At 29.6% G+C, this 20,936-nt stretch overlaps 1 protein-coding gene across 4 annotated transcripts in view; it reads left to right on the top strand.

The window, feature by feature from the left end:
* LOC142321666 (putative peptidoglycan muropeptide transporter SLC46) overlaps positions 1-14,853 on the top strand; it is a 68,378-nt gene extending 53,525 nt beyond the window's left edge. For all 4 annotated transcript variants that reach the window (XM_075359933.1, XM_075359932.1, XM_075359934.1 and 1 more), the window contains exons 7-10: positions 418-555; positions 8,106-8,189; positions 12,649-12,805; positions 14,201-14,853. In XM_075359933.1, the coding sequence (XP_075216048.1) occupies positions 418-555; positions 8,106-8,189; positions 12,649-12,805; positions 14,201-14,315 (494 nt within the window). In that variant the 3' untranslated portion in view covers positions 14,316-14,853. The remainder of the gene's footprint in view (positions 1-417; positions 556-8,105; positions 8,190-12,648; positions 12,806-14,200) is intronic.
* Positions 14,854-20,936: the final 6,083 nt, after the last annotated feature.

Raw genomic sequence — 20,936 nt, 5'->3', positions numbered from 1 at the left:
ATTAAAATAATATATATATATATATATATATACACATACATAAAAAATTTACAAATACAATAATATAATATATACTGATAAATAAATACAAACACATAATTTAAATTATATTTGTATTGTTTGGAAAAATGTATTTGAGTATAATATTTAGAAATATTTTAAATCTGATGGGCTATGTTGAAATAATTTTAAACAGAGGTTTTATGAGTATTTTTGAAATAAAGTTCGTATTAGTTGTATAAAATTAACAAGGGAAATTTGCTACTTCTTCAATGGTAAAGGTATTTATAGTCTAAATCTGTCATGTTGAGATTTAAAGTTTAACTTAAATACTTTTTGCTATTTAATAATATAATAACAGTAGGCTGTTCATTTAATTCTATGTGTTACATTTAGTTAAGATTTGTGTACTTATAGGTTTGTTGATTGGAGTGCCAATGATAACCAAAGCATTTGCATTGCCAGATACTATTGTTGTTGTGGTTGGTAGTGCTGCACATGCTATTGCCAGGGTTGTGTTTGCTACTGCACAACAACCTTCATTTTTTTATATAGGTATGTTATAGATATATGCAATTATTTCTTGTAATTACTATTAACGTTACAATTTTAACTATTAAGAGAGCATGAGTAAAATTGCTATTATATAGAGTATGTAATATTGTTATCTTTATTTCTATACACAAATGAAACATTGAGAATGATTTCTGAAGCCTTGAGTTCATAATACCAGGGTAAGTCAAAAAGTAAAGGGAAATGTTGATGTCCCTCCAATCACGTGTATGGCAGCAATGATTCTGCTATAACTCATAACCTCTATCAGGTGTTCATTGCAAGCAGTGGTGGCTCATAGCTAAAATTAGTGGAGGTGCTACTCCAGAAACTTTTTTGTGGGGCTTTCAAGGCTGTGGTTAAAGTTTTCTGTAAAATAAAAGAACAAAAAAATAAATGAATCAAATAGAATAACTGGAAGGAGGATAATAATCTTAATTCTACGCATTGTCTCATTGAAAATATGATACACGGTTTTTAAGCACATTGTGCTTAAAAACTGTATTCGGTTTAACTGAATAAATAATAAAATGTCAATAAAGATAATATTTTTTAGTATTATTAGGTAATAACTTAATAAAATGTCTACTTAAAAACACTATAGTCCAATGGTGCTTAATTTAAATTTCTATGTACGTAGAAACAAATACATAATTAGTTTTTACTAATTACTTTCTCTTTCGCCCTTCCAGCATGTTTTTGGACAGATTTGTCAATCAAAGAGCCCTTGCTTTTCCCAGTCACTACTGAAAAAACAACTAAACCACTTTCATATTCCTTCCACTGACTAAACTAGAAAAGGGATAAACAAGGAACGTTCCATACACACATGGAGTAAAAAAAATACTACCTTCCACCAGGATGCCAGGGTCAGCACTGCAGAGAGAGCAGTGCTCTCTCTCTCTTGGAGACTTACGTGCAGCTTTATGTGTGCGTGCGCACAACAGCCAAACACCACGCCGCTGAAACTGTGAAAGGTGCAGTTCCATATAAAATTTTTTGAATCTTTCATTAACTGGGGGATGACAACTGACATTAAGCGTTAGGATTATATATTGTACTAGTATAAAGAAAGAAAAAAAATAAAGAAAAAAGGACTCATTATATTAAATGTTATCGATAATACCAAGTGGAAATAGGGGCAGTTCCACAGTGCCTATAAGTGAGCTGCCACTGACTTAAAGTATTGTTTCATTGTTAGTTATTTGTGATTGTGTTTAAAAGTCTAAAATGAGTGCTCCTTTGTTTGATTGCACCAAGGAAGAAATGCAAGCAGTGATACATTTCCTCAGTTAAGAAGGGGTGAAACCAGCAGAGATTATTTGTCAAATGCAGCAGGAGTATGGAGAGAGTTGTTTGAGTGGAAGCAAGATCTATGAATAGATTGATCATTTTAAAAATGGTAGAATTTCTCTCCTTGATGAACAGCGACAAGGTAGGTCTTCCACTTCAAACTTTAACGACAATATTGAAGCGGTTTAACAAATGATTCTCGGTAATCGACAAATTACAGTTGATGACATTGCAAGTGAGTTGATTATAAGCCTTGACTCAGCATTTTCAGTCATACATGATTCTTTAAACTTTCATAAAGTCTATGCTCACTGGGTTCAATGTCAATTGACCAGCATCCACAAAGAGAATCATTTGAAAATTTCTCAGGAGCTTTTGAAACATTATGAATATGACGGAGACTCATTTCTTAAGTGAATAATACCTGTTGATTAGTCATATCACAAAGTTTAGTGTGGAAACATCCTTCATCCTCCACAGAAAAAATGTCCAAAACTCAGATGTCTTCAGGAAAGGTGAGTGACAATATTTTGGGATATGGAAGGTTCGCTTTTGGTTTTCTTTACACCTAAAGGTCAATCAGTAAACAACTATTTTGAGTTATTGTGTTTACTGAAGCAAAAAATCACATCCAAAAGACATGGTAAACTTTCTACAGGCATGATTTTGCTTCAGGATAACGCTAAACCTCATATGAGCCAATAAAACAATCCTTTGCCTTCCAGATCTCAGTTTTGAGCTGCTGGACCACCCTCCATACAGTCTAGACCTGGCTCCAAGAGACTTTCATCTTTTTGGCCCATTAAAAGAAGAGCTGCAAGGGAATCATTATCGATCTGATTTACCAACCATAGAAGCCATGAAAGATTTTCTGCACATCAGACCAAAAACTTGGTCTGATGTGGACTTAGGAAGGAATTCAAAAGCTCGTTAAAAGATGGACCAAGTGCATAAAAGTAGTAGGGGACTATGTTGAAAAATAATGCATGTATCATTTATGTAAGTGCAAATAAATATATTGATTTTTTGAATTTCACTTTACTTTTTGACTTGCCCTCATACATTATTTTCTTCTTATACCTTACAATGGTTATTGTGAAAGTTGATGCTTCCATTTCGCTTGATTCCAGTTTCATCAGTGAACATTATATGGTGAGAAATCGCAGATTAGTTGTCATTTTTTGTAACATTACATCACAAAATGTTTGTCTTGACAGATGGTCATTTTATTAATCATTTTTATTCTTTGTACATGATAAGGATATAACTATTGGCTTCATAGAATTCTCCAGTAATATGATCAGTTTGTTTACATATTACAATTCATGCTGTACTATCCCCTGGATTTTTCTCAATATGTTTCAGTATCTGCCATTTCAACTTTAGCATTCTTGTGTTTCACTCTCTTCCTCAATCATGAACTCTGGGAGGAAGGTTTTCAGTTCTTCTTACCTTATTGTAGAATTATAAAAACCTTTTCTGTTTGTAAATGATTGGAAAAATATTTGTGTATGAGTGACATCCTTCACCTTAATTGTAATTTGACAATTTATTTATCAGATGATTGATTGTCTGCCATCTTGATATGAGAATGTACCTTCATTTTCACAAAGGAAAATGCAAGTAAAGAAAAACTGGAATAAAAACAGTTTACTTATTTTCAAACATAGAAAAACTAAATGAAATCAAAAAAGAATTACTAGAATAAAAAACTGATTACTATTACTAATAGCACTACAGTATGGTACTCAATTTACCTAGAATACGGCAATACAACTATACATTTGTATAATTGTTACTGTTGTTGGTAAGTCTGATTAAATTTATGTTATCATTAAATAACAATTATTATTAACTAATATTTAATTATTTTGGTTAAATAATTTATTATTGATGGAGATGAAATCTGGCCGAAAATTGTCATCAATTTTTTTCAATAACTAATTTTGTTAGCTGATTTCAAAAATAAGGAACTTTATTTTACAATCAAAGGCTTAGAATTTCATTAGATATTTTCATAAAGATATTTTTTGATGAAACTAGCCAATATAGAGATATAAAAGATTAAAAAATTGACAACGCACCATTTTGAAATTTATGAATGTTTACAGCATAATTTTTTATGTATTAGAGAAAGTTTGTGTAAACATGTTTACCAGATATTATAATGATTCCCTAGTCTGAAATTAAATATAAAGTTTTCTTTAAAAAAATAAAATGGTGGACAGAAAGTAAGAAGAAACATCATCATTCTTTCTTGAACATTCTTTGTCGGTTTTGGTATGCAGAATCCAAAACTTAATACCCAGGTTACTATCAATTTAATTATTACACTGTAGTAATCTTATCTTACATTTTATGATATAGAATGTAAGAAAATGTTTTAAGATTTAAGATAAATCTAACTCACCTGTTGCTTTGCATTTGTTGGCCTAATTAAATTTATTATATTTTAATACTTCCATACCGTTCAATTCTGGAATGAATGAAGGTGTTACTTTAATCTCTGGGGGAAAACAATTTGTGCAAAATATTGTGCATGCATTCTGTTGACATGCCTACAGTGTCTACTAACTTGTTCACTGTCACTTGTCGATCTGCCAAAACAATTCTATACACTTTTTATAATTTCTGGCATAGTCACTTCAGAAGAGCATCCACTACATTGTTCATCACTAGGTAAATAAAAATACATACTCACAATATTATTTTTTTTACATAATTTCCTCTTTCGGAAACACATTTTCCCCAGCTAATAGGCAGCTTTTTGATCTCACTATTGTAAAATGAAGGTGGGTGTGACATCAACTAATTGCACACAAACGCTTCAACAGCAGCATCGTCTTCAAATTTCTGTCAAGTGCTTTTTTCTAGTGGCCCAAACAATTCATAATCACAGGATGATAAATCTGGACTGTATGGAGGGTACTTCATTGTAGTCCAGAATAAGGATGCAATTTTTGAGAGTTTGAGCCATGGTATGTGGCTGAGCGTTGTGAACCAGAATGATGTCTTGCATTGGAAATTGATGTTTTTTTGATGATATGCGAGTTTTACTTCATCTAAAAGTTGGCAGCAGTATACAAAATTCACTGTACAGTGTTCATTGAGAAAATCGCAAAACTCTTTTGAAATTAAAAAATACTGTGGCCAGAACCTTTTCAGCTGACAATTGAGTTTTAGCTTTATTGGATGCAGTTTCTCCCTTTTTTTGTCACTTGTCTGATGTTTTCTGACATACTTGTCTGTTTTGATTCTGTTGTGTAATAGTACACCCAAGTTTCATCGCTGGTCATGAATCGATGCAAAAAAGATTCTCCTTCAGCTTGGTAACAACTCAACAACTGACGGCACACCTGGTAGAGCTTCTGACCTTCAGTGAGAAGGTGAGGGACCCATCATGTTGCAACTTTTTTAAATCCAAGATCGCCAGTAATGATTTCCCGAGTACTACCATAGCATATTCCAATCTCAGAAGCAATTTCTGCAATTTTTAATTAACGGTCATCCTCGATAAGGCGAATCATGAGAACATTTATAGCAGTAGCACTCGTCCTTAGGCGACATTGGTAACCTTCATTTTCAACTGGTTCTCGTCCTTCTGAAAACTGCTTTGCCATTCATACACTTGAGTCTTTTTAAGTGTGTTATCCCTGAACTGTGCCTGAAGTCTTCTCAAAATTTCAGATGGTTTCACATTAGAAATTTAATAGTAATATGTTGCACCATGTGCTATGATACCTCCCGCTCTGAAATTGTAATACTGACTAGAAAAAAGTAGTGAGCTGGCTTTCTGGGTGGGATCCTTTTCACACATTCCTATGTACAACACTGAGAAGCCACGCCCCTCTCCATTAGCTGTATGTCAACAACAACAAAAGTTTCAGTTTATATTTGATTCACCCTCGTCGGTGATGCATTGACTTGAAACTCTTATAGTAAACTAATAAGGAATGAAATCACGTGATGCCATCAAGAAATTAAGCACACTAACGCCATCTCTATGTGAGGCCTGGAACTTTTCACCTCACTCACCTCACTTACTTCAGAATTGACATATAGACAGTTTGTACTGACTGACATACTGACTGTCAGTGCAGCATCATTGATTAGTAAGGTGTTGCTGACAAATCTAAGCAGCGTGATTAGTAGTTATTCCTTTATGATCATTCACAGAGAGATATGTTACAGGTGAGGTATCTGTAAGATCTATCTCATCAATGTAATGTTAACTATATAATCAATGCAACCTTAATTAATTTGTTCATCTAGTAATTGTGGGTATTCATATATCTGCCTCTCTTCTCTGAAATGAAACAAGACATTTCATTTTCTACTGGGTTCCTAGACACATTGGAATTTAAGGCAATAAAAGAGCTGATATACCTACTAAGGAAGATTGCATTTGGCCAACTTTCATAGATCATGCTATTCATTACAATTACATCTACTTTATGAAAGATATCTGTTAAAGGGAATTTAATGAGTGAATGAATACTATTGACAATAAGCTACATCACAATAAATCTGTTTGATTATAAATAACAATGCATTCTGCTCTAGAAATTTAGAAATAACAAGTTACAGGTACACTTACCACATTAACAAGGATTGCAGTTGCCTGTAGGTCGCAATTCTACAAAGCTGCATGAGATTTTCAACATCTGAAGTACGAGGGTGGAGTGAAAAGTTCCGGTGTTAGTATGCTTAATTTCTCAATGATGTCACATGATTCCGTTCTTTATTAGTTTATTATAAGAGTTTCAAGTCGCTGCATCATGTAGTATAGTATTTACAGTCCATCAAATTAGAGAATTTAGAGTGATTTTTGGAAAATGGAAAAATATGAAAATTTGTACAGTGATTAATACTTTTTTCTGAAAGGCTTATGTGCAAAGGAAATTAAAGAAGAGCTTGATATAGCAATGGGAGACTCATCAAATACAATAGTTAAACGCTGGGTTGCAGAGTTTAAAATGGATTAAACATGTACTAGTGATGAACCATTTAGTGGATGCCCTTCTGAAGTGACTGTGCTAGAAACGATAAAAAACTGCAAAATCATTTTGACAGATTGATTAGTGATAGTGAACAAGTTAACAGAAACTGTAGGCATGTTAACAGAATATATGTGCAATATTTTGCTAGATAAGTGCCACATTTGCTCATACCCGACCGAAAACAGTGCTGAAAAAACATTTGGGCGCAATCCAGAGTATTTTTTATGTCCATTTCTGTTGGTTGATGAGACTTGGGTTAATCACTACTCTCTTGAGACAAAGCAGCAGTCAAAAAAATAGGTTGAAAAAGGTTAACCTGCTCCAAAAAAAAGCGTTGAGTTTTTGTGTGAAAACGTTACAGTAACTGTTTTTTGGGAGGCATGTGGAATAATTTTCATTGATTATCTTAAAAAATATGAAATAAGTGGTGGATATAATGGGGCCATTATTAATTGCAGCATTGAGATGCTGCAATAGGATTTAGGAAAAACACTGCATTTGGCAAAAAAAAGGTACTTTTCAATCAAGACAATGCTCTAGCTCACACTTCAGTCATTGCAGTGGTAATTACTTTAATATCCTCCATATTCATCTGATCTGGTTTCCAGTGACTATCACTTGTTTCCTAACCTAAAAAAAGGTTTGGAGAGAAGAGATTTTCGACCAATAATGACATTATTGCTACCATAGATGGTTATTTTAAGCAGTGGGATAAATCAACATACTGAACTGGCATAAGTGTCTTGTGAAACGCTGTGCTAAATGTATAGATCTTAATGGTAACTATGTTAAATAAGTCAAAATGTACCCAGTTCTTTTCTTATCCAGACTAGAACTTTTCACCCAACCCTTGTGTTGTACTTATACAACAATTCATATAGCTTCATTACATTTTATAAAAAAATACCAGTTTGTAAAAAAAGAAATCATTTTTCAGTTAAGATTTTTATGAAATGTGCAAGTAATTTGAAAATGTCATTATGTTTGAAATGTCTTATTAGAATAACATAAAATCTGCATCCTAAACTAATTCAGTTTAGAATGCAGTTTGGGGGAATTTGGGAAAACTTAGAAATTGAGAAAAAATATTTTCTTTTAACAAAATTACTTCATTTTTTAAATTTGTTAACCAGGTTTATACTATTATTATATATATTAAATATGTTTGTAATTTCCATATAACATTTTCTGTTATAATATATTTTATAAACTTCAATATGTGCTGAAATTTTATTAGAAGAATTATTATGCTTTTATTAGGGGCATCAGTTGCTGCTTTTGGTCCACTTGTTGCTCCAGTGTTAAGATCAATTACATCCAAACTAGTTCCACCATCTGAAAGAGGTAATCCAACTTACAGTATTCAAATACAGGTACAGTAGTATATTGTATACAGGTATTCCAATTTTACAGTATTTATGAGGTTTTTTTTAATTACCTGTTACAAAGATTAATTATAGAGAAAATAATATTATCTGTTTGTCTGCTTATTGGTTTAAGTAATGATAGAGTTAATCAATTGAAACAATTGTGAATTTGTTTACTACTGTTACAGAAATATGACTATGATTAGGGCAATTAATTGTGTTTGTAAAATGTGGATTTTTAACTATAACTATAACTATGTGAACTACAACTTTAAGTTAGTTCACAACTATGTGAACTATAACTTTAACTATAACTATGTGAAGTATATTCTAATGATGTAACTTATAGACAAGTATGTTATATTGTCTTTTATTCAATTTTTATGTTAAATGTCGAAATGACAGGGATTGTACAGTAAAGATTTACAAAGTCAACATAGAAAAGAACCAGAAAAAGGAATACAAATATATACATATTTTTTTTTATATTAAAATTATTTTTGTTAGAAACACTTCAACATTGAATAAATTCTTTTATGATAATGTTGTAATTAATAATGAAGAATTCCTTCTGAGATATATATATATATATATATATATATATAATATCAGATATAACTTATCAAATATAACGCTGTATGATACTACTACATTTTTAAATTACTTTATGAAAATTAGTAGATTAGAAAAACTTATTCGGAATTTTTGTTAAGACATAATTTTGAAGTCTGATGCTGTCATTGGAAATGGTTTCTGCTTTTTAGAAGCCACCTCTGAACAGAGAAAGAAGACTTCTTCAATGGAGGGGTAATTAAAAAACCACATGTAACGTTTTTTTAAGGCTAATTATCAATCATTTAACAAGGATTACTAACAAGGTAAATATAGGAGACTCCTATATCTGTCTACACAGCCTTATGACTGATTCACTGGTGCATGATTAAAAAAGAAAACTTTCAAGATGTTTCATACCAGCTATTCAGGATATATCTATGGGAACCTTAGGTACTGGCTCACTGTTATGAGCATAATGCAAGAATGAATTGCTTATTTATCTGTCAGTTATTTTGGTTAGTCTTTCTCTCCTTGCCTTATATTCACTTTGTGTATAAATGATGTATCCCTTAGTTATTATAAAACCAGCTGAATGAGTTTATTGTAGCCTTTAAACTGGTTTAGTTTCTTTTGAAATATCTATCAAAGATGTTTCCTCCTTTGGAGTAGGGAATAACGTGGGTAAAGCTAAATTGTAGAAGTAATTATGGATTAAATTTTATACTGTTGTCTTTCTGGAATATGGGGGAATATGTATTATTACTTCTTTTAATCGTTAAAAAAATATATTTTTTTTTATTACTTTTTGTACATATTTTCATGGAAAACATATTGATTTTCAGAATGACATTAGGCTATATATCTTTATGTTATAAAAATGTGTGTATTTTATATATATATATGCTATAAAAAAAATGTTAAGGTGGTATAAACAATTTTCCTAAAAAAAAGTCTATAAAAAATTTATATAAATGTTTTTAAAAAATGTCAAAGTTATATTTTAACTTTTGTGCACCATTCTAATTTTTTGACATTCTGTTTTAAAGATTATTTAACAGGTTGACTTCAATACTTATCAATAAAATATCATATATAATATATACTAATAATTTTTGTAGAATTAAAAAAAAAAGATTAAGTGTTTCAGTGATTTTAACCTGATTGCTTCCAGTTGAACTTAGAATGTTGAAGGTTGTGTTTGTTCCCATTCTGTATAAGATGAAAACTTTGGCTGACATCTGCTGTAAATCAGTAGTTATGTATAAATAAAGATTATATTTGAGAATTACTCAGCCTATGAAGTATTGTTCGTAAGCTACCTGAATTGTCAATATTAATAAAATTATTTTTTTTTTTTTACTGATTGATTAGAATCAAAATTACAAACAAATTACTTAAACCTAGTAAGTTTTATTTCAGATTAACATTATATTATTGATAAATCTATTTATTACTGTTTTAGTAATTATTTCAATAATACAATTTATTTTAAAACAAAGTTATGTAGATCAATCAATAAAATTATTATTTAATATAGTCTAGCATGGTTTTTGTTTTTTCATATTAACTAAACATGCATTACTTACATCACTACTGTTCACCTAAATATAACTTGTGAAAAAAATGACTGAAATGATACATATTTGAAAATAGTTATTTTTTATTAAAAATAAAGCATTCATAACTTTCAGACAAAAATTGTTAGAAATATGTATAGTTTAAATAGATGTTAATCTCTTGATATGGCTGAATAATAAGGGTAGGTAGAGATTGTTCTACTTGTACATCCATTTTTTGTCAATGTCACAACTATACTGTATTCAGTTAGTTTATATAGAGTGAAGAATAAACAAATGTTGCATTTGTGTGAGTGAATTAGTCATGATTCTGCTGATTCACGTCTCTTGCATCAGTGCCGATTCACAACGCAACCATACCTGTATGCAACACTATAATCATTACTCATACATAGTCACCGTATAATTAATTAATTTGTCTTATCACTTACTTAATTTGTATTATCACTTAATTAATTTATCTTATCAAATGATTATGTCATGTTTTGATTGTTTACATCAGTGTAATCAAAAGCTTATATAATGTTATTTCTTCTTAGTTCTATTAAAACACTTGATCTTTTCATTTGATCACTCTTTTGTTCTCATGTTCAATTTTTGTGTTTCTTTTATTTATTTACTCTATATTATTTGAAGTTAATATAATGCAATTTTCTTAAGTTTACTGGAATGTGAGTAGTCTATTCCTAGATTTCTGTCTGTATGACTTGAGTTTTACTATTATTTTGATACCATGTCTGATATCGATTCAACAGACAGTGCACAATTACTGATATCCCCTCCAAAAAAAAGACCGTGAATAAACCTTCAAGTTATACAGAAAAACACATCATTTTAAATGTTTACAAAAGCAAATTACAGTGTAATCAAACGGCACTGATTTCATATGTCGTTAATAATCTGCTAACGTAAATGGAAGTTGTGCTGCTTCAGTGTACAATGTAATTCATGAATGTGAATCTAGTAATGAATTATAGTTTTAAAAAAAAAAACCCTGCAGATCAATTGAAAGAGAAAATTGAAAATTTCGATAAAAATGAGATTTGTAAACAAGTATATGAACTTTATTTATTGAGAAATGGTTTAGCGATGTGTGCTACCTCCTCTGGAAGATAATTCGGTTATTGTCTTAGACAATACCCCTTATATTCATGTAAAAATGAAAGAATTCCAGCCTTGTCTTGAAAAAGAATATCAAAATGTGCCTTAGTTGAAAAGGAGTGAATTTTGAAGAGAATGAACTTAAGTTTTAATTATTGCAAAGTGTTTTGCATATTAAAAGTAATTTTAATGTGTATAAAATTGATGAGTTAACAAGATCCAGTGGCAAAACTGTACTTCGACTACCTCCCTATCGTTGTGTATTCAACCCAATTGAATTAATTTGGGGACAGATCAAAAGGTACGTAGCGTCAGAAAATACTGATTTATATCTAATGTTCAAAATTTAAGATTAAAAGCCATCAATAAAGCAGGCCAGCAGTAATGGAAAAACTGTATGAAACTTGTAACAGATACTATTGAACCAAATTATTGGGAGTTGGATAATATAATAAAAAAAAAAATTGAACCTCCTATTTTATCTCTAGATATTGACAGCACTATGGATTTTTCACAATCAGATGGCGAAAACTGAATTGAATTTATTATTTGTTTATTACCACAGAAATCTAATCTAAAATATTAGCAAAATGTTACAGTTTATGGACAATTGACAATTTCATAACTCATAAAAAAATTCACATGAAATGTCTTAATTCATTTAAATTTAAAATGTAATAGCCCGCAGTTAAGAATATTAACATCGCCTTATTTTTTTTATATGCATCAGGATTTATAGGAGATGCTTGTGAATCCCTGCCTGAACACTCATACATGCAGTTTGTTTACTTGAACTCTATAAGCTAACTGAGTAAGATATAGATGATTTTTTTTGTTACTTCATAATTGAAAATTTATTTTCTATAATTGTTGAAAAGTATTTTAATCATTACTTTAGGGAAAACATATATTAGTGGTATGAAAGCTAAATAGTAACTTGTCTCTGACAACAGTGTTGATAAGTGCAAATTTGGGAATTGGAATACCAACTGGATGTTTTTAAGCCTAATCAAAAGGATTTAATATGGAAAAATAAATTTTATATGTCAGCTGTTTATAATAATCTGGAAAATCCCTGAAATTTATTTTTAGTAATGATAACGTTAACTCAAGCCAATAGGGCTCGAATTTTATTTCTGGTAAATTTATTGCAATTCACCCATAAAATTTATTAATTACCTTATTTATTTTATTTTGTTTCAGGTAAGGCATTCAGTATGTTGACTGTTGCTGATACTTCAGTACCTGTTATTTCTGCTGCCATATATACACAGGTATATAATGCCACCATTAATACAATGCCTTCCACATTCTTTTGGATTACTGTTGTTACACAGTTACTTGTATGTTCCATTGGATTGTGAGTGTACTTTTTTTTAATTATTTGTTAATTAATATTATTATTTGTTAATTAATATTAATTATTTGTTAATAAGTAGATTTATAGTAAATTATTTTGTAGTAAAAAATAGTATCACAGAGATTTTTATAAGTTATTATACAGTAGCAGATAAGGCAAGTAGGATTCCCCAACAAAAATGTTAACTGACAATTTGAAGTCACTGTTCCCAATCTCCCTATACAGAGGATTGTCATAAAAAATTATGAAAATTAATTGTACATTAATAAACATATAATTATAATTTGATTATTCAAATCTGTACTTATTTTTTTGGGGTAGTATAATTTTCTGAAAAACTAAGTGCTGAAATTTTAACTTTTTTATTATTAGTAAGTTCATCCATTTTAATATTGCATTAATGTTATATTGTTATTTTTTTTTCAATATGTAAGAGATAAATTTCATTCAAAGCAGATTTTGGGAAGGTGTAGTAGTTCTTTGTGAAAATTTTTATACAAATTAAATTTTGTCAGAGATTTTATATTCTTATTTTATTTTTGTAAATTCATTATTTAAATCCATAATAATTATTTAAAATAATGTTGCATGTAGTTAACTGTAATTATTTTTATAAAATAGATTTGTTTAACAACATTAGTTTGGGTATTTATATTAATATAAATCTGTAACTAATATCTTTTAATAGATATTAAACTTTGTAGGTGAAGTAAAATGTATCTGATCCAATTTTAGTGTTGGTATAAAATTTTAACTACTATACTTAATAACACACTTATTGTAATTATATATATGATTTACTATATGGTTGCTGAAGAGTCTACTTTTCATTCTTTAGTATAGTAAGTGATTGCATCTAAATTAAGCTGTGCCTCTTGCTACATTGGTTATAGTTTAATGCCTATGCCTAGCTAGTAGTATCAACATTAAAGATAAATAGTAAATTTATAACCGTAGATGCCTGTTTAAAGAATAAGTTATGTATAGGTAATTTCAGAACATCTTATAATGAATCTTCTCCTGAATGAAATTTTCCCAATTTATCTTAGAATTATATGTTCTTAAAATTCATGATTAAAAAATTTAATAATTTTTAAATATTAAAAACATAAAATGGTTATTTTGAGCTTTATGTATGCTATTTATATAAATAAATAAATATTACTTAAATAAATAAATTAATATTGTAAAAGTAAGAATGACTTCTGTATAAAAAGTAAGTAAGGCAGCCAGATTATTAAAGCTGGGTGATACAGGTTGATCCTGGTATTTTATCTGTTGTTCATTTTATAACAGACTTCTGTAATTTTTAATGAAATAATAAAATATTTGATATATAAAAATTAATTTAGAGAAAAATTCTTCTGCCTTTATAATACATAATTCTTGTTTCAGGTACGTTCATTATTCTCTTGGTGGGAAAATAATTGAACAGGCTGAAGATCCAAAACAACAGGAACCTTCAATTTCAAATTTACCTGAAGATAGTATTGAAAATATATTAAATTAATTTGATCAACATTTATGTTTTTCATATTGTGCAAGTTAATTAATTAAATTAATTATTGTATTACTGACTAAACATAGTTTAAACATAACTTTTCAGTATTATATAATAATTTCATGGATTAAATATAATCAGGGGTCTATATAAATTAATTATTTAAGGTTTATTTTAAAAAATATTCTATTTAAAATTTTATTCGAATAGGTTCCTGTGGTAACACCATGAAGGGGTATTTCATTGCAATTGAACAGAATTATTAATAAATATTAAATAAAATTGATATTTATTAATAAGTTGAAGAAACTTTAGATATGGAAATAAGTGAATTTCAGGATGGATTCACAAAAATCCTCCTCATAATTAATATTTCTCCTAAGTCAATAATACTACACAGAATGCTGAACTGTAAAAACGTAGTTGTAGTATTTGTAGATTTAAAAATAGCATTTTAGTCTGCTGATAGAAAAAATTTTAAAATTTGTCAAATGCAAAATTTTACCAATAACATTGGTGAGAAAAAATAAATTAATGAAGAAGTAAACTGCCTTGGATTTGCAGATGATTTTGCCATACTTTCCGAAAATCTTTTAGAATAGGTATTTTAAAACAAGTTTAAGAATCTCTGTAGAAAAAACTAAATTCATATCCAACATTAAGAGTGCACAAAGATTTTTGTTATATCAGACAATAGAAAGGTTAAAAAATTTAAATATATAGGAGAGACAATTCAAGAAAATGGATCAGAGGATTCATAGAATGCAGAGGATTTGGTCTGATGAGCCCTCAGGCTAGATGGAAAGGGTGAGTTAGAATATTTGTAACAAAAAATGCAAAAATAAATGATAACACTGTAAGGAGGGGCATTGACTAAACATAAAAAGTACCAGAACAATTAAGTTTTGAAACTAAGTTTTTAACTGGAAATTTGGGCAAAAAAATCTGTTGTCACTTTATGCCCCACTCACTCCCTGATAATCAAAAAGATTGCACAGTGGAACACTGCAGAGACATGAAAAGATTGGCTGCTAGGGACTCTGACTTCATGTCTTGTTTTGTTATAGGTGATGAAACATGGTGTTTTCAGTACAGCCACTTACAAAGTGCCAAAGCTCAGAACGGAAAGGTCCAGAATCTCAGAGACCGAAAAAAGTGTGCTTGCAGAAAAGCCATGTCAATACACTGCTCACTGTTTTCTTTGATTCAAAAGGAATTATCCATAAACAATTCACTCCAGAAGGTCAAATGGTGTATGCAGATTACTACTTGGGTATTTTGGCAAAGATTGTTCGGGTTCGATCTGAATACCGAAATCAAGCAACATGGTGTTTGTTGCACGACAATGCATCGGCGCACAAAAATAAGATTGTAAGCGATGTCTTGGCTCAAAAATGTGTCATGATGCTTGAATACCTTCCTTTTCACCTGATTTGTCTCTGTGCGACTTCTGGTTATTTCCAAAACTGAAAATGGCAATGAAAGGAAAGCAATTCTACATGATTTCAGATATCCAGAGTGCTAAGACCATGATACTGCAGGCAATTTCAAAGGTTGAGTATCAGAATTGTTTTGAACAATTTTTCCAACACTTCCAGTTGTATATTGACTCACAAGAAGTCTGTTTTGAATAAAAAGTCATATAAACTAAAAATAAACGTCTTTTATATTATTTCACAAAAGTCACCTTTCCTGTGGGACTGTGTTTGAAAATAAAATAGAATACCAACACTCAATGAAGGAAATATATTTTGATTAGCATGTTACATCATTTTATTTTATGTGCAGGCTTACAATTGTATAATTCCCAGCTTCACATAAGTGCTTCTTGTCACATTTACCATTTTGCAAAAGGCAAAATAACAATTCTTTTGCAGAAAATTATCAGATATTAATTAAAAATGTTTCAATGAGCCAATTAAATATGTATATATATGGTGGTGAATGACCCCCTCCCGATAAGCTCTGGGACATCCACTAACTAGACAAGTCGTCCAGCATCTAGACTATCCAACACTCTGCATCTTATGCAAGATTTGCGTAATTTTTATTTTTTTATCTGACACCCTATTTTACTTTTTTTTTTATCATGGTTAATTGCGAGCATAATGTGCATTAACTGCAAGTAAACAAGAAGACAATTAATTGTTTTTATTTTTCTCAAGAAAAGTACTCTAAAATAATTTCTGAAGTGATTTCTGCTAGAACTAAGTGTAGTACACCTTTGTATTACAGACAGTTAAAAAGTTTTGACATTTAAAAAATTAATAATGAGAAGTTAATTGTCCCATTAAAACCAGGAGAAATGAATATACAGTATAAGGTTATCAATGAGTTGTTCAATATACTATCCCCAAACTCGCACAAGAATAGACCATGGAGAAAGAACACATATGCTCAAGAATTGCAAATTAAATATAAAAACATTGCATATGAAGTTTGAATATTATATTTAAATTTATAAATATTATATTTAACATAGTTCACCTAAAAAAATAAAAAAGGTCTTATAAAAGGAATGGTCAGTTCAGAGTTAAACTCAAGATGCCAAATTGATCTGATAGGCTTGCAGTCACATGAATGGCGATTACAAGCTTTTAATGGTATCTCAACACCATTTAATGATGTTTGTATAGTTACGACCTTTAAAACTAAAACAGCTGAAGAATAGCATATCATCTTCAAATATTTTTAACATTTGGCGCCCCAACTATATTCCATTCAGATAATGCTGGAGAACTCAGTAATCGAGTCATAACTATGTGGAAAGATGTTAAGATAGTTCATTGAAAGGCTTGTGATAGTAAAACATATGGCTCAATTGAAAGAGTCAATCAAGAAATACAGAATATGTTAACTGCATAGATGAACGATAATGATACAAATAAATGATCAGATGGTTTGCCCTTTGTTCAATTTGCCAAGAACACAGCATACCACAAAGGAATACACCAAAGTCCTTATGAAGCTCTGTTTAGCGTTAAACCAGAAAGAGGCATAGCGTTGTCATCTCTGTCTGGAGAGCAAATTGCAAACATTGAAATCAAAGAACATCTGGAAGAAATTATTAACACTTGTGAAGAAAATTTGAGCAGCGACCATACTAATTACTTTGCAATTATTTCTACATTACAAAGGAAAATATTGAAGAGGAACTGCAACCTACCACATATCAAGCACTGACTGAACAACATGGAATTTATTTCTATAAAAATAGCAGCCACGAAAGAGACTTCTACTTCAAGCAACAAAAATGTTATGAACCTCAAAAAGAAAACTTACTTTCTGCTCAGATTGGTGATAACTGTATGATACAAGTACCTGATGTCAACCATGGTCATACAGATCCCCTAAATGTGTTAGTGGTTGTTGGAACATAAGACTCAACTTTTATAAATCAGCAAACAAAAATGGTACTCTCAAGCAACCTTATACCTGTCATCAGTTTGTAATTTGTAAAGAAAAGTTACTTTCCATAGATGAGATTTCTTCTCAAGCAATGTTGCTGAGAGAAACAGCTGCAATGAATTTGAGAAGTGGAGTGCAAGGCTTTACACGCTGTAATTGCAAAAAGTGTTCCAAAACTAAATGCAGTTGTAGAAGCTGTTGTTCAATTCAGTGTCATAACAGTTTAAATTGCTGAAAAAAAAATAAGATTGTACAATGCTAATCACATGAATTTGTTTTATATTTAATTTTACATTACAAATGTGCAAGTTTATTATTGATATTTTCTTTTCTGATTTAGAATGTACTTTAGGTTCAAAAAAATGGTTTATTTACATGTGCTGTTACTTCAGCTTTTTCCTAATCTGAAATACATTATAATATATTTAAATAATAAATTATGATTTAAAAAGTGAAGTGAAACCTGACCAGCTAGTATAGTTGATGAAATTCTATTAATAGTTTAGATTAATAAACAAAGATTTATTATTACTTTGTATTAACTAAACAAACACAGATTTGATTATATAAGATTTTTGTACCCGATTAAAAACGTGCTTTAATAAAAAAAATTGACTTTATGATAAATTTGTGATAAATGATTAAAATACTATTAAGGATTTTTAAAAATATTGTATTATCATTAATACTCTTTTGTTCTCCTTCGACAACCTACAATCCGGATCTTTTTTGAGTTTTTGGAACATTTTTGTATTTTTTAGTATTTTTTAAAACAAGTTTTGTATTTATAAACCTGAATAGCCTAAACATGTAATGAATTTTGTAAATAAAATAATATTTTAACTAAATGCCTTTCATTAAAAAAAAAATACACAGATTTTAACCTTTATACTTTTATTTTATGCTGAAATAACATTATTAATGTTGAAATTCTGTGGATGCAAAATTAATTTATTTCACGATTTATCTCAATTATTTTTGTAGTAATTCATTTCAAATGTATTTATCAAGAACTGTAAAAAGGAAACAAATTCTTTAGTTTTACAAATTGGTTTAAATGCAGTTGGTTCAGCATTACAATGTCTTCTATGAAATTCTTAGTCACATTCTAAAGTATTTGAAGAAAGAAGACAAATGACCTGGTTTTCATTTTCACTGTTACTATTCTAAGATCTCAATGCAACTGCAAAATTAAATTATATAATATATTTTGTAATACTAATACATATGTTCTTAGAACTGATATAAATATTTAATACTTTTTACCAAATGAGTTTTTGACAGAAGCATCTGACACTATACTATTCTTAGCTGAGGATATCTCTGTAGTGGTATCTAAAAATTTTATTTATTTGTTACATTATTCAATAATTGTTGTTCTCTTCTGTTTTTAATTTTTCATTGAAATACATCCTTCGTAGCCCGTTTACTTTAGTTCAAATATATTTTTCTAAAGGTAATAATTTCTATATTGTATCTTGGAAAGTAAATGTTATGAGGTCATATTGATTTTTCAGTATTTTTGTGATTAATATTGAATTTATCCATACCATCTATTCACAGCAAGAGAAACCTTTTTAAATTCTAGTAATTCAAAATAATTATAAACATCATCCACAGGCATGGTCATTCATTACTCTGGTCCTAAGAAATGAGTGAAAAGATATTAAAAGATTAAAAACTTTGTTTTTTACAAAACTGTTTTTTTATACTTAACTTAATGAATGAAACTTAACTTAATGAAACTACTACAACTTAATGAATTTTTTATACTAAGTACTTAGTACTGAGTGTGTAAGGAGAGCGAAAAGATTAAACTTAAATAATTTAATATATAATTATACATCTTACATATGATAGGGGAAGGACAGGAACTTTTTAGGAGGTAACATTTTTTTTTTAATTCAATTAAAAATTAATATTTTTTTTTACTATAACAGACACCTTAGTGCCATTGTCATATAGTAATTCCTCTGAATTTTGGCCCTACATTCAAAGAATGCTTTTCTATGAATTCTACAAACATACTTGTTTCCTGAATTATAATTATGAACTTCTAAATTAAAATATAAGTCTATCTGACTGCCTAAAAAAATAAAATGAAATCTCATCAGAAAAGTACATGGTAAATATTTATTAAAAATCACATCCTTCTCAAAGTGTCAATGCGTGCACTGAATGAAGATTTTATAGTGATGTATTATAACACCGCTGTTTACACACCACCTTGGCTTGGATAAATAGTAGAAATAATTCATCAATTAACTGATACGATGATACTTCAAGAAGAATAAACTATTCTTACATTAAGATAAACTACACTTATATCAAATATCACTCTTCGAGAGTGCTGTCATCATCATCACTTAATGTTTACATATCCTTGGTATCATCATGATATTCGTAATCAATTTTTTCATTATAATGGTTAACATGATTATTGTCTCACGAGTACCAATAGGTATTTAATTCAGTTTTTTATCCTGTTTTCAAATATGTATTCGGAATTTCTCCATCACCCACAGTTTTTTTTTTATTTTAATTTTGTTAAATATTTTAAAATTGTCTTTTGTCTATTTGTCCATTGCCAAGTAAAAGCTTCTAGAGCGTTGTAAATATGATTGAACCAAATGAGCTAACTCAAAGGGTAGTGTTGCTACTGTTGTGCAGGATCATTCATATATAGACACTTACAAACGTGATCTAGTGTATCTAATACACACTCATTAGAATGATGCCAGTTGTGAGATAGTAGCAAACCAATCAACACGTTATTGTGAGTGCTTCGTGTGTCTGAATTATTTAGTATTATATATTTACAAATTTATTTCTTTTATTAGACATTAGTTACAAAACGCCTAGAGTTTGTTTAAATCATCCTAACAATTTTTTATGTATGTGGTGAAGTGATGCTCAAGTCCCAAAAGTGGAACCTTACGTCATCAGTAAAAAGTGTTATGAACTTTATTTTGGGTGTAAAGTCAGGGATCAAACAAGGGCCTGGCCCCCACATATCTGTTGTTTATCATGTTCTAGGCATCTCACTGCATGGAAAAATGGTACACACCAATGCCATTTGCTATCTCTATGATTTGGAGGGAACCCAAAGATCACTCTTCTTACTGTTATTTCTGCTTAACAAACATTACAGGGGTTATATAAAAATAAAAATATATAGTGCAATCATTCCAAGGGATCTATTTCGAAGGTGATACAGTGCAT

Source organism: Lycorma delicatula, chromosome 3 (genome assembly GCF_047948215.1).
Source record: "Lycorma delicatula isolate Av1 chromosome 3, ASM4794821v1, whole genome shotgun sequence".
In the NCBI taxonomy this organism is placed as follows: Eukaryota; Metazoa; Arthropoda; class Insecta; order Hemiptera; family Fulgoridae; genus Lycorma; species Lycorma delicatula.
This window is presented reverse-complemented; position numbering and strand designations above follow the sequence as displayed.